General features: G+C 48.0%; 1 protein-coding gene across 2 annotated transcripts in view; it reads right to left on the bottom strand.

Annotated features, from left to right (window-relative positions):
• Window positions 1–14,020, bottom strand: part of LGR4 (leucine rich repeat containing G protein-coupled receptor 4) — a 73,797-nt gene extending 59,777 nt beyond the window's left edge. The window contains exon 1 of one of the 2 annotated variants that reach the window (XM_084520757.1): window positions 13,413–14,020. In XM_084520757.1, coding sequence (XP_084376883.1) covers window positions 13,413–13,603 — 191 coding nt within the window. In that variant the 5' untranslated portion in view covers window positions 13,604–14,020. The remainder of the gene's footprint in view (window positions 1–13,412) is intronic. The other variant, XM_084520756.1, reaches the window with a different exon arrangement.
• Window positions 14,021–15,499: the final 1,479 nt, after the last annotated feature.

The raw sequence follows: 15,499 nt of genomic DNA, 5'->3' as shown, positions 1-15,499 counted from the left end.
TTTCTTTAAAAGGTCAATCTCTCTCTTCAGATTAACACTGCTCTTAGTACTTATATGACTACACTTATATTTAAAACTGAGTAGATTTTTATCACTAAACTGTCAAGAGAAAAACAGCATACTTAATGCAAATATAACATCACAAGTATTTACATGAGAAACAAAGACCTACCACATGAACTATCTAGCCCACACTCTTTGCAACAGAGATTAAGGCTTGTCAAGTTTAATCATGTACATAGGATCAATTTTTATTTTTATTTTTTAATAATATAAACACATCTAATGCACGTGTGATGGAAAAGCAAGAGACCCACAAAAGGCAACCAAGTCATCCATCTGTATTTCCAGCCTGCCTGTAGCCAGAAGTTGCATGTGCATCTTCCTGGCAGCAAGCATTCGGCAGATGAATCCAAACAAGAAAATTGGACTTGCAAACCTTTGTCTCCTCAGCTCTCTCTGCACAAAGAACGTGGTCGTGTTCCTGCTCCATGATAACTATCACATGGGCAGGGAAACACACCCCAGTTCTTACCTCAAGGCCACTGATCAACATAAATTATGTTTTGATGGAAAAAACAATGTTATTGTTAAGACAGAACTCTAAAGGATGATGCGAGGTGGACAAAGCACATATCCCAATCTCCATTAATAAAGACATCTGGTTTTCCTTGCTCTCACTTACATGTATTTCAATCCAGTCTGGCTTCTTCTCCCTTTAAAGACTGGGTTTTACTGAATCAGTAAGCTGGGACCAGCAAAACTTGTCGTGCAGCTCAAAACCTGCCCTAGGTAGGGACACCTAAGGGCTAGCAACGCACCGTCTCCCTCATTACCAAGTTCATCCCTTACTACCATCAACACATCAGCTTTTCCAATCTACTGCCAGCAAAACTGTGAAAAGACACTACTAAAAAATTAACCCCCCCAGAAGTTAAGAGGGTGAAAGGGTTTTATTGGGACTGGTGAAAACGGTTGTCTTTTAATTTGTTAAGTGTTGTAAAAGCTGGAAAGCAGATCTGAACTAGCACTCTGCACTTATGGTGTCAGATCCTACAACAAACACCGACACGTCTCAGAGTCACTACCAAATCTGAAAGGTATTTCTGCTGCTTTTTACTCTATTTACCACAAAACAGTTACGTATGGACTACAACAGTGACCATGGCAGAGAAGGCAGCATCCACATCCCTTGGACAGATCAGGCAGTATCTTGTATAGTATACAGACTAATACAAGCTGCAGAGGACAAAGCTCTTCGAACCAATTCTGTACCACCCACTCCAAGAAACAATCAAGAAGTCATGCCTCCTCCAACTACCACTGACTTAAGATAAAAAGATTTTAACAAAGAACTTCTCTGCTTTACTTTTGCCCATCTTTACCACTTGTATTTTTTTTTCCCTCCATACTACGTATCAGGAAGGGCAGTATACAGAGCAATCAGAAAGATATAAACCTGAGAATTTCCACCAGATTAAATATTTATTTCTTTGCTATCACAGGAGCAATCAGTCTGGCAACACTGCATCACATCCAGCTCATAAGGAGTCATTCTCTTTTGACATTTAAATAGCATATGACTAAACAGCAGTTGCTAGTAAAAAGAAATGGCTGAATTAATAGACGTTAGTTGCTAATTTATATTTCCTTTCCTTTTTACCTGAATCACCCCACCACAGTATAAAAGGGAGGTACAAACTAGTGTTTTTCTGGTGAACACGTACTGCCTTCAGAGAAGAGAGAAACGTTTAAAACTCACTAATTCTCTCCACCTAGTAGTTGTGCTTCGGTGAAATGAAGCTTAACACCCAATGTAAAAGGTATAAATTATGTTTCCAAGACAGCTTCAGGCACTGCCGTGTTTGGAATTGCTTACCGAGCAACTACAGCTCTCCAAACAAACTCCTGTGCAGAAGGGTAAAGGGCAGTGAAGGTAATTATTGGAAGGAAATCTCTCCCTAGGCCAGAAAAGAATAATTAAGCTCATGCATGTTAAATCACACAGGGGAAGTTAACTCTGAAGTAATCAAGTGTAAGCGATAGCAAGACCTATCTACAATTTTCTTGAAAGGAAATTAAGGCAGTGGTAATCTAAAGTGTGATTGTTTAGGCAACACAAGCACAGTATCCCCAAAGTTAATTCGTGTTCTTTGTATAAATGTATACACTTCCCCTGCACACACACATATATACGTCCCTCCACCCCCCGGAGAAAACATGCAGTAACCCAGCAATTAAACGAGTGTGCTGAAACCTAAAGCAGTTAAACTGCATTCTGCAAGCCCGGATCCAACATAGTTTACTTATTGCTCATTAATCTCTCCCCAGATAGCATCTTCTCAACAGTTAAAAATACTTAAAATGTGACCGAGATTTTCAACGTTTAAGATGCTGGTTGTGCTTCAACCACCACTGTGTTTTGGAAACTGCCTTCTTCAAATGACTGCAACATATGGGAACAAGTGTGACGAGCTTCCAGCCTAGCAGTTCCTCAAAAGCCTTGGGCTATTGTGCAAAAACTTAATGAAAGTCATTTGAACAACCCAAAAAGATTGTGAAGGAAAGCTGCAACAGAATCTCCTCCTTCTATGTGAGTTGCGTTATCTGGGGCAAAGAGCCTTTCCAAGGCATTAGCAATGCCTTATTGCTGGCAAGACAGCATCGGAGTAGGCTTTGCTTGCATTTTTAATTACACAAACACTTGGTTATTATTCACTGAAGCTTCTTGGATGATCTGCATATGTTCTCTGAAAATAAACTACGCCCTACCTGCTTTTAAAAATATAAAGCACATACAGAGTATGCGTTCATACATAGTTCAGGGAAATCTAAAAGAGACTATTTAGTACTGAAAGGTTAAGAAGAAAATCCCATATAAGCCCGTGCTTGCAAGTCCAAGCTTCAAAAGAGAAGCAAAGTGTTCACAGTAGACAAACCTTAAGGCTTTCCCAATATTTTTGGAGATATGCGTTGTTAAGAGATCTCCTATCGGCCTCAAAAGAATTGTCTGCTAATGCTGTTGTGCTGCAAGAACTGTTCTGCTTCCTTTACAAAACTTAACTTCATAATTGCTTGCCTCTTAACCCCTTCAGCAAATCCCTTAGATTAACTTTCCAAACTGTATCTCTACATGCCATCTCTACATTTCTGTGGAGGTACAGAGCTGACCCAAACAGCGTCTGCACAGCAATCCCCACCACCACACATACACCTTGCTCTGTACTGCCAACATACAGGAAGGACTCCAACCCTGGAGCAACATGCTGCTGCTCCAGGGTTTCTTTAAATCAGAGGTGCAGGGACTGTTGTAATATTGAAAATGGTCACATACAAAATACTCTGCGTCTTTGCTGGTGATTTGTGCTGTGATTCACCTGTTATCTTAAAATCAGAAGCTACTTTTCAACCTGGCATAGTAGTTCAAGAAGGGCACCCACAATTAAAAGTGTACTTAATTAAAATGAGATGAGCAATTGTAGGCACTACAGATTTGTTGTCCTTTTTCTACATAAGAGCACAATGAATTCCGATTTATCATCTTTGGAATGTTTTTGTTTGTTTTTTTTTTTTTTTGTGTATATGCATCATAAATACCATGGAGAATCCTTGGTTTCGCCAGTACCTCAAAAGTGTGAGAAGCCAGCAGAGACTGACTGTGCAAAAGCTATGGGGGGAAGTCATGTTCAACTAGCACCTGTTGAAAAGAAGTAGGCTGGAGAGCAGGGATAACCCAGCAATGCCAGCAGTCCTCAATGCTGCAACACACAAACAGGACAGTGAAAACAGGAATTTTAAAAAGCCATCTAGTTTAGTAAAGTACATGTTGAGTACTTAGCCACTCAACAGGTCCAGCTCCATGCAGGCAAAAGCATAATTATTTTTGTCATGACTAATATTTACTGCTCTAAGGTGGTAGAAAAAAGCTCAGACTTCTTTGAGCTGTTCTCTCAACAAGTGGGGGGGACTCCACCCCCGGCAGAGAAAGGTGGCTTTAGAGGACATAGCAAAATTTATATATCCACAGATGTTTGCCAATTAACATGGTGTTCTGTAAAACTACCCCAAACCAGAAAAGCAATGGGAGCGTATGGCAGTACGTGTGCTTTGGATACCACTGTCAGACAGGATGGGTACGATGCTCAAGTCTCAGGCATTCAAGTACACATCTTGTGGTCATCAGAGAGCAAAAGCAAGGGAGCTAAACATTTTCTTTTGGTAGCATGAGGCACATATGACGACCTATTTTGCGCTACCACAAGTGAAGCTCATGGAGGAAGATGATTTCATACTGCCCTGCTAAGGCAGGATTTCTTGACTTTGTGATTACTAAGCTACATGCACACTGCATGCCTCATGGTTGGAAGCATTTGTTTCTGTTGCGTTTATTACACTAACTGACCTTACATGGACAAAAAGCTATCTGGCACACTTGCTAAGACAACACATCGCAGGGGCTCAAACTGTACAGAGCTCCCTGCCAGCCCCACGTCATACAGCCCAAAGGGCCTTGGTGCCACCAGACAGACCTGAGTGAGAAGCAAGCCCTGAGTGTTGTCTCCTGCCAGGGGCTTGGGTGGCAGGGAGCTGAAACAGAAGCTGTCGAACCCAAGAGACGATGGCCAAGGACAAGCTGGTGTGCACAGCAGCGTGGCCTATGGAAACCAACTGGTCCTCTTCTAGCAAGACAGGAAACCCATTACTGAACTCAACTTGATGAAAAAAGGGCTTTGGGAAGGATATTTTTGATGTTCATTATTTTTATTTCCCTATTTTCTCTTCATGACGGCACTGAATGAACTGAGACCCAGTGGGGACCCGCTTTACCTGAAGGAACTGTGGAATGTGCTTGGTTAGACAAGTTCAACAAATAGCCAGGGTATTTGGATATACATGTCAACCCCACGTGGGATGGAATCTCTCCCAACGATGGTATCAGGACACAAAAATTTGTCTTATGTGAAGGAAGAGACAACACTACATGCAGTCCTACTGTCAAGCAGGATTTTTGATGTGTTATTTAAATGACAGCCTTCTCTTTTGAAGAGATTTTCTTTTCTTCCTGAGTAATTGTACCAGTAAAAATTAGCCCTGCAGTACAACTGCAGAGGTTTCTGCTGAAGCAGTGAGCAACTGTTATTTATTATCCTCCCAAGAGATCAAAAACCTGCATAAAAATACTGAATATCAGGATACTGCACATTTTCTGACCTGGAAACCAGAGAGCTGTTTTTGTGGGAAACATGGTAAAAAAACAGGAACAAAAAACACGTAAACAAATTAGTTGAAGATTTTGAAAGTGAGATTTCAAGGAAGAGCACGTCAATTCTAAATAAATAATTGACCTAGATATTCAAGAGATGTAATGTCTCCACTAAACACTCACAGTGCTAGCACATTTGCCCTTGGAAGAGACCCAGATTTTCTACACCTAACAAGACACACTAGTTCTGTAAAATATTAACAGTTTGGTCAATATTAGCACATGCATTTTCTTTTTTTTTTTTTCCCTTCCCAAATCCAAGTGTTAAAACCACCATCAGGAACAACTACCAGAAGGCAGGAGCCTGTCCAGGTCCAAACCAGCAGCAGCTACATTGTCAGAGCAAGGCCCCATAACATGTGAAGTTGTTCGGGATCGTGTCCTTTCCTTCCCCTCCCCACCACAACCTCCATGGTCCAACATCTGGGCCTACACACACGGATCTTTCAAACAACGCAAGGCTTCCTTCGGTAGGTTCAAGGGCTCGTAGTTTGTGCAGCTCTGAGACCTGCAGGCACAATTCCTGGTCCAAGGAAGGTCTCCTCTAGTTCAAAACCAACACGTTCCTCTCACCTCCAACCATGCCTCCTGAAAAAGAAGATGGCTCTCTCAAAGCGTGTGCATGCTGGAGCTGAGCCAAGCTGGATCCACCGGCCCTGCCAAGCCGAGAAGCACAGGCAGGTCTGCATGCAGAGAGATCAGCTGCTTCTGAGACCTAGCCTCTGCTTTCAGAGACACGGTCACCTTACTGATGTTGGCTGCCGAGATGGTTCGTTGTCCACCTGGGATTACCTTCCCTCAGCCACACAAGGCACAAGGGCCTTGGCAGGAGCATTTTGCGAGCTCCCACAAAGCTCAGGGCCAGCTTACCAGGCCAAAGCCTCCAGGCCTGTGCCCTCACAGCCCCACTGCTGCTTGCAGAGACGGGAACGAAACATCCCATATGTTTCCTTTGTCAGCAACATGCCTATTGAAAGCACAGCCACGCGGGTCTCCCCGCTGAGACGCCGGGTCAGGCTATTCATGGGCAGCTATGCGGATGTCAGAAGGTAATGGGAGAACTCCCAAACAACAACACATTTTCACAGGACAAGGTTATAAAATGCACAACTGTGCTTGCAGCATCATTAAGCTAAATTAAACAGGTTTAGGCCTCCCCTGCATACCTCAGAAATTGCACATCCATTTATGATTCATTGCTAATTGTGCACCACTCGAAAGCCCAAACACACTTTCTCAAAGATTTCAGGGTGAAGAAAAGCCCTCGTGAGACCCAGCGTTCCCCCAGCACTGGCTGGGGGAGAGGAAAGAAGGAAGTACAGCACTTAAATACTCATACTTAAATAATAAAGCATTCATCTGAGAGCTGCAGAGACAGCTGTTTACTCTCCAGAGGCCTGATTTCTCAGGGCACTCCTCACAACACTCTCAACAAGTTGATCTCCCTTGGGATTTCTCTCAATTTCTTCCTCAAGATGAAGAAATAGCACTTGATCTTGTGGTGAAAGTCTTTAGTCCTTCCCCGAACACAGCACCGTCTGTATCGCTCCTGTTCACCTCCCTCCCAACCACAGGGATGGTCTGAGGCTCCTCCTGCACTGTTAATGTAAGGCTCACAGGAATTGATTTCTGGATTTTAAAGTTCCTTCATTTTCATTACAGTTTTCTTACTCCTGAACATAATTATCTTCAATATTTCCTCACCTTCAGGTGACAAAAAGAAGTCGGACTCAAAAACTCCTTAATACTCATCTTCCCCATGTCAAAACCTTGAGGCAGAGCTGTCAAAATCACAGATCGTTGTCTCAGGGACTTACAGGCACCAAAGTTATAGAGCAAAGCTTTTAATTAAATGTGGAGCTATCGACAACAGAGTTGAACAACAACAAGATCTGTCATACCGTGCATCACATTTCAGCAACAGACCTTACAAGTTTCAGGAGTTACCTTGCGTTATAGTACCAAAGATCTAGCTAGGCTTACAAGTGGCATCACTTGAGAAACGAGAGAAATGTTTTGCAATTGTGCAAAATACACTGCCCATATGTTCCACATGCTCATCACTTCTCAGGTGTCCTCAGCCAATTGTACTCATTACACGGGAAGGCAAAACACAAACAAGGAAAGCCTGGAAGGAAGTCATTTTATTTCTGCCATGCAGCGAAGACCATTTTTCCTCTGACAAGATACCAAATGAAACCACCAAGACATGCTTTTTAACAGGTTGACAAAAAATTATAGCTGAAATTCTCTTACCTAAGAGAATTTTACTAATTTCTAGGCACGCCGTATGAGTGAACGGCCCACCTAAGAAAAATATGACTCCCCTGTAACTCGGGGAGTATGCAAAGTAAATACAGAAAGCACCTGGAAAACGAGGCTGGCAACAGCTCATTGGGTGATGTTCTTCATTTCCAAAGCCAAACATCTTTCACAGCTGTCAGACCTCGCTCCACCAGGGCACACACACAGATATCACCTGCTCAAGAGCAGCTATCTGCTTTTTTCTCCCCCAAAACATGTTATCACATTGATTGACATGCATAAAGCCATCAGTTATCTGTTGTGCATTGTAATTCAATTTTTTTTTTTTTTTTTTTTTTTTAAAGACACACAAACTCAAGTGCTCTGTTGTTCTCTGCAGGATGTATATCAGTAACAATGTCAGTTTATTGACTATGCAGAATGTGCTGTCGAATTCAGGATAAAGCTGAAACCCAGTTCAGTTCCCCCCCCCCCATCTCTCAGCCAGTATAGTACATTTCTGCCAGTTCTGGCCTTGCTGCAGTCCTGGAACAGTTAAATTATTCAGCAGTAAAATTGAAATGCAGTCAACTATTTCAGTTATGTATTTTAAAATACATGACATAAGATTTGAAAATATTGGAAACTTTCTACTTCAGTGAAACACGCTGACAGCTGCAGTAACTCAGCACTTTTAAAAATAAAGTCCACTCTTCTGCCAGGTAGATCACATGCCATTTCTGCATCATTTAATTACACTTCCCAAGCACCAACACATACAACGCTAGGTGCTCTCCGTTTGGACTTGACAGCATTATTTAGCTCCCAAACTCAAATGAATCTGGACCTGATTCTGATAAAGGCTTTCACACAATTTCCTAGCAAGGACGGTATTTATATAGTGATGTTGAGGTCCTCCTCTCCTCCGTCCAAGCCACCATCCCATACCCCCTGAGCTATTTGCTTCTGTGTGAGCAGAGGAAGTGTTCACAGCTGCGCCCGTGTTCCCAGAAGGGCTCTGTAGGGCACCTGCGCAGTGGGAAATAATTAAGAACCAATATCACATGAGCAGAAATCTCTTTTCTGACCACAGTTTGAGAATATCTTATCAGAAAACTGCAGCAGTACTTGAAAGGCAGGTATGAAAAACTACGGAAGAGAATTTCCCTGTAGCAAAACCCTGGGTCACCACTGCAGCAGTCTTCCAGGTAGGGAGGGTGGTCGGGGGCCACTAACGTTTGGAAATGCCCTCGAAACCTCTGCTAACACAGGCTTCCTAACATTGAAATCCTCAGCCTCTGTTTCCAGGTTTCTTTTGATCATTTTCATCACGTCAGGATGGCTTCTTCTCCTGTCTTATCCTCGTGTGTGTGTCTTCTCCGACCTTTGTCTCCTGTTTCTAGGATCATGCAGATTCTTCGCCCAGGCTGCATTCGACTTTGTACTTCCTCCTTGAAGAGCCCCAAGGCCAGGCCCCCAAGCAAAAGGGCACAGCCTAAACCCCACTGGGACCCCGGTGGGATAGCTGCTGGCCACGGAGCCCCACACACAGCACCGAAGCCAACGAGCCCCGTCCATTTCACTCCCTTGCTTGTTTGCAAAACACTAAGCAGGCAAACACGGGTTGTTTGCAGATTCCCCAGCCCATAAACACATCAGCTCATACCCATTCCCAACAGGAGGGAGATCTTTAGGAACAAGCACAGGGGTGGCAGAGAAGAGGGAAGGGAAAAACACGACCGACGCTCAGAGACCCTCCCCGAGCCCAGCAGCTCCCACCCTCTCTAAAACGAGATATGGGTGCTCAGCCCTTCCGAAATCTAGGCCAGTAATTTTCTCTGGGTAAATAAGCGCTTGTGTTCTGCAAAAATTGCTGCCTTAGATGTAGAATACAAAACAAATAAAGATCCTTGCGGAGGAGGTTTCTTTGGGTTTTGTTTTGTTTTTGAGTCCTTATATTACAGCTTCCATATTTTCCATCTCAAGCAGATAGTTACTAGTAAATTCCTCTCAAGAACTAGCTAATTATTTACTAGCATAAACCTGCTTACACTAAAGTCCAACCTTTTTTTTTTTTTTTTTTCCACACTGCAGACTTATCTTAGTATTTGCTCCCCCAAGTCACATTTATGAGCCTCTGCCAGTAAGCACCAAACAAGAAGTGACATATTGCTGATATAAATGAGCTCAACATATCAAACACACGCCAAATACCTGACAAATTATGTGTTACGGTGGGGCACTGGCGTTTTTTTTTCAGGGAGGAAGAAAAGGAAAAGAGGGGTAGCGGCCAAACATCAAGTTTGCTGCCAACAGAGAACATGAAAAGGGCAAAAATATGCAACGGGCTTTGAAACAACCACCTCACTTCTCTGTGCACCGCTTCTCCCGCCTGCAGCAGCCCAACGTCACGCAGATGGAGCCGGTCCCCTCGTGCCAGCTGCGTGTCACCACGCCACGGTGGCAGCACCGGGACCGGAGAGGTGCCATAGCTGAAAGGTGCACGCAGCCACCTCTAGCACCTCCAAAATGAGGGACAGGCAAAGCCCCTGCCAGCTTTAGGGCTGGGATCTGTCCCTTTGCACCAGCCAGGGAGGTGGGGCTGCACCAGCACTGGGGGTTAGTAAAGCAGGGTAACAAGGTTTCTGCTGGTTAACAGAAACAAACACATTAAAATGGCCTGATTGTAGTTTTCCTGAAGAGTTATGGAAATTATGTTTCTCAAAAGACAGAATGAGTGTTTTGTTCCTTGCCATCCTAACACCAGGATACAGCGAATGCAGAGACCTAGACAGTGCAACTGTGAAAGCTAATTCGATAAGGCTTCTCTCTCTCAGGAGGGCAGCAATTATGCTACATTTTCCAGACTCAAGGCTGTGTCTGGACATCCTTCCTCTTCTCCATAACCACTCTGCGAGACAGCATCCGCAGGACCCCAGCCAGGTCTTGACCGTGCTTATCTGACAACAGGGGGATGCTCAATGTCCACACGTTAGTGCCTGGTGTATTAGGAGGCCACGTCTCACATCCACCCGCTGTGCTGCACTGCTGCTCTACAAAAAATACAAGTGCCAGAAGGAAAGACACCAAAACACTCCAGCTTTGCTGATTCCAAACAGAACCATATAATTTTGCCATTTATACATAAACACAGCAGGAAATTAACGCAAACGTGAGACAGCGGGGGTATTTCTGCATAGTCTGTAAACTGAAAAGGCGATCAGCTCTCTGCAGTTGCTGAACCAGCCTGTGTTACAAAATGACTAAAACAGGATCCTTCTGAACTTGGACACCTTGATCGTACGCAGCTCTTGCACAACACAGCACGCAGAAAGGCTGCCAGCAGTAGGCTAGATGGGTTAGGAAAAACAAAAGACGAGAGGACTGTTTCGTCCTGCAGAGGTCTATCCTTCATGGGAGAAGTGGATAAAGGAGATTTGAGGGTTTTGAGAGGCAATGGACTTGGAAGGAGGTGACACTAGAACACGGCCAGCAAAACTGGAGAGCTTTTAAAACAAAAGCAAGCAGCGATTGTGGGCTTGCTTCACAAAGGGAGGGTGGCAGAGAGCATAAACAAGTGTGCCGCTTCCAGCATTTGTGCCCAGCATCGTGTAGAAGCGTTGAGACTTCAGGGCGACCAGGGGCTTGAAAGCACTCCCTTCACAACTCGAGGAAAGAAAAACGAACGCCATGGACCCTGCCACTAGAAAAACTTAAGGGAGTGGCAATGGGGGGAGGGAAATCCTGGACAAGTTCATCAGAGGCACTAGAAATAAAGTTATCTGCAATGTTTTCATATTTATAGTGCCCCAAATATAATAGCAGGCCCTGCGAAGCGACTGCACCACCGACGGCTGTCAGGCAAGCCTCTGAAACAGCCAGGCCCATTTAAGACGTCCCTGAAGCCATTATCTGGGATTATCTGCTTTTTGTCTCCTGCCGAGCACTCCCGTAAGCCTCAGCCTCCCAAAACTGGGATTTCAGTTCGAGGACAGGCATCCTTGGGAAGCAGAAGCACCCTCAGCACGCCCTGCCGTAACTTCCTGCCATGACCGCGGAGGTTTTCAGGCGCACAGGACACAAAGCCTCACAGCAGAGGTGGGAAACGTACAGCAGTGATCAGCGAAGCCAACGAAACACTTGGACGTTCTTGCGTATCGACTTGTCAGACAGTTATTTTGCAACAAAATAAAATCACAGCCTTCGTAAACAGAGAGCCAGGCAGCTGGTAATTAAGCGTTACATAAACACCCACCTAAATTACACAGAGCCAATGGCCACCTCCAGCACAAGCACCAGGCAATTACCCCGGCGGTGTCCTCCCCGTTCCTCCCCTCCCACCACCACCAGCCCCCTGCCACCCCCCAGGGGGACCTCCCAGCACCACCACCAGGCGAGGTGCTGGCTAGGGGCACACCTTGGCCTTCCTTTCCTCAGGCCTCCCTGCTCAGCACATGTCCCCCCAGAGGTCTGCTGGACCTTCCACCAGCCACCGAAGGGTAGGAACATGCAGGAAACGCAGAGCGAGGCCGGGAGTCCCGAGGGACACGCTCCCGAGGCCCCGCTGGAGTCGCCGCCTGGCTTAACGCGAGTGGAGGTTATGTTAAGCTATTAAAATGAATGCAGGGAAATTAAAACACGAGTAGTGAAACAGAAATACCAGCTCCCTTCCACATTTCTCCGCTGCCTTGGAAGCCCTTGGCTGCCAGCTCGGGTTAATTGTCAGCAACAGCTCCCAGCCGCTCTCCTGGCCAAAGCCAAAAAACGTAGGCACGACTTGGCCCTCGGTATCGCAGCCCATTCCCTGCTGCCCTCCTTCAGCCATCTCCACGCCACGGACTCTCTGCTGCCATGGCTATAATCGAAAAAAGCCCCACAGCAACGCGAAGGGGATTTCCTGGCGTAGCTGTGCTGCCAGGCACGGAGCACGGGGCAGCTTTCTTCTCTTCGTGTCGCTGAGACACTTGGCCGTGACACCAACGTGTCAGCTAGGGGGTGCGATCCATTTATTTATTTATTTGCTCCACGCAAGCTAATTCAGCTTCTCTGACAAAGCTGCACAGCCCGAGCAGGTTCAGAGGTGAGTTTTCTAGGGCCTACAAAGCTGTTTTGTGCCTACCCTACACTTCCAGCAGCCGTGCCGCAACAGAGGCGTATTCAGGCGCAGAAGTGCCACGAAGGCACCCAGTTTTTCATGTTGCAAGCGAGGAAACAAGAACCAAGACGCAAATGGGGATCCTCCAAGGCCACAGCAGGAGATGGCCACAGAGCTGCTTGTTTCCAAACTGGGCCACCCACAGCGGACACAAACACCCCTCCACGTGTACGTGTGCGTGTGTCCCCTCTCACTTTGGCCCTAAGCCGGAGCAGGAGCCTTCTGGGCACCTACCTGCTGGGAAAGTAGGAAGCTACACCTGAAACTCTTTGGCAACCTTATCTGCCGTGGGTGTTGGCTGTGCCATTACCCAGCAAATGCCATCTTGCAGGCAGGCAGGGACAGCCCGATCCCCTTTCCACAGGGCAGCCAGACGGCGCAGGAGCCATAAACCCAGCACCCAAACGCGGTGTATGGCAAATACTCCCCAAATAGCTCCTGCCATGGGGCAGCAGCCTTGGGGGGACCACAGGAGGCTCGTGGTAAGGCCTCCCAGCCCCGGGCACCCCCGGGGGGCGGCTCGCAGGAGGGCTCCCGGTGCGTGGCCGGGCAGGGGGGGCAAACCCGGACCCGCTCAGCCTCCGGAGCCCCCGGGGACTTCAGGCACCGCCGAACAAAGGCAGCGAGGCTCCGGCCCGAGGGCAGCCGCGCTCACACGGCGACCACCGGGGGTCCCCGTGTCCCCGTCCCCGTCCCCCTCCACCTGCCCGGGGTTCAAGGCGGAGCCCCCCGCCCCCCGTCCCCACTCACAGGGCGTGCGTGAAGGCGCTGAGTCCCGGGGGCACGGCGGCCAGCCCCCTGCCGGAGCAGTCCACTCCTCGGTCCCCGTCGCAGCTGCAGGCGGCCGGGCAGGGCGGGGGGGAGGCCCCGCCGCCGGGCCCTCCGGCCGAGCTCCCCGGGCCCCATGCGACGAGGCCGAGCAGAGCGAGGAGGCACCGCATCGCCGGCCCCCCCTCGCCCGCCCGCCCCGGCACGGCTCGGCACGCCGCAAAAACGCGAGAATAACGAAAACAATAGCTAAAAAAAAAAAAAAAAAAAATTAAAAATTAAAAAAAAAAAAATAAAAGCACGGAAACGACCAGAAATATATTTTTTTTTTTTAAAAAAAAAAAAAAAAAAGCTCTCTCCTCCGGCCGCCAGCCCGCTGCTGGCCGGCGCGGCGCGGCCCTGGGGCTGTCTCAGCGGCGCGCCCGCCCCATGCAGCGCCGTGCCCTGCCCTGCCCTGCCCTGCCCTGCCCGGCCCGGCCCGGCTCAGCCCCGCAGGTAGGGCGCGGGGGCGGCCATCGCCGGGTGCCGCGGGGCGGTCCCCAGGGAGCGCGGCCGCCGAGCGGCGCGGGGCTGCGGCGGGGCTGCGGGGCGCGCCCGCCCCTCCCGGCCCTGGGTGGCTGCGAGCCGCGGCGGCGGCGGCTGCTGCTGCTGCTGTGCGCCCTGCGCCGAGGTGCGTATGCTAATGAGGCGGCCGCCCCGCCGCTCCCATTGGCCGGCGGGTCGTGAATATGCAAAGCGCAGGCGAAGTGTGGCCAATAGGCGGCGAGGGGCGGGGCGGAAGGGGGCGGGAGCTGGCTCCGCGCCGCGCCCCCGCGGCCTGGAGGCGACCGCGCAGCGCCGCGGAGCGACCCCGGCCCGGCCCGGCCCGGCCCGGGTATAGTGCCTGGGGCTGCGGGGGGGCTGAGCCCTAAGGAAGGTGGCGAACCCCAGCCTTGACACGGCTCGGAAACGCGGGGACGATTTTTGGGGAGAACGGTTACACTGCAGGAATAAATAAATAAACACATAAATAATCAAATAAATAAATAATCAAATAAATAAATGAGATTTGCTTTGATAAAGCCAAAGACTTGCCCAGAAAACGACTGTAACGTTAAGCACCTTCACCTATCTCACAAGAGAAGCAAGGCCGCCGAGGTTCACGGCTTAAAAACAGCACACAGAGAGCAAAATGAAAGAGATACACGACTCCCACATCGAATAAAAGGAGAGAAATCTTAATTAAATAATTAAAAAATAAAAATGTTGCTAATTAGATTTTACCTCTACGCGTAAATGATACGTCAGCTTCCGAAGGCACCGGGCCTGTGGCACCCCCTGCAGCAAGGGCTGCCCGCATGGCGTGCGGGTGCCTCGCAGCCTGGCTCTGGTTCGTGTTGGGGTGTCCCTGGAGCTGCCCTCAGGCGTTTTGCAGCCAGAGCCCCCCCTACCAAAACGAGCCATCAGTGGAAAGACCACGGGTGGAAAATTTCTGCTCACCAAGCATGTGCTTAGTCGCCTCCCATCACCACTGGTTTGGGTTTTTTGGCTCATTTTATGCCTTCATCGGGTGTCCCACTGCTCAGACACAGGCCAGAGACAGCGCTGTACCAGCTGGCAGCTGGTACCTGGCCATCATTCACCAGGCCCTACCCTTGCCCTCCGTCCCTGTCCCTTCAGCAGCAACTCCTCATCTGCCCTCACCTGGGCACAGCTTTGAAGTCCTCAGGCCCTATGAGCTTTCCCAAGGGGCTGCAAAACAAGTACATGCGACCTGGTGAAGGCAGAGCCGTCCTTATTAAGGGCCGATGGGTTCCACGATATTTAAGGCAAGATGTCACACTAGGAATTAAACCAAACCAGAACAGCGTTTGGATGGTGAAATCTGGCTTTGCAGAGGGCCAGCTTAAGGACTGTGTAGAATTAAATCCCGCTTTAGCCCTATCTTGAAGAATTATAATGTGGCCTAAGTAACGAGAAAGAGTAAACCTAACTTCAGCGACAAAGCCTTCGCACCAAAGTTAGTCTCAGAACATGCATGTGGATCCTAAGCTGTTTAGCAAAACATTATTACAGCTCCCACGTTAAAG

The sequence above is a fragment of the Aythya ferina genome (assembly GCF_964211825.1).
Source record: "Aythya ferina genome assembly, chromosome: 5".
Classification (NCBI taxonomy): domain Eukaryota; kingdom Metazoa; phylum Chordata; class Aves; order Anseriformes; family Anatidae; genus Aythya; species Aythya ferina.
The sequence above is the reverse complement of the archived record's forward strand: the minus strand, read 5'-3'. Positions and strand labels throughout refer to the sequence as shown.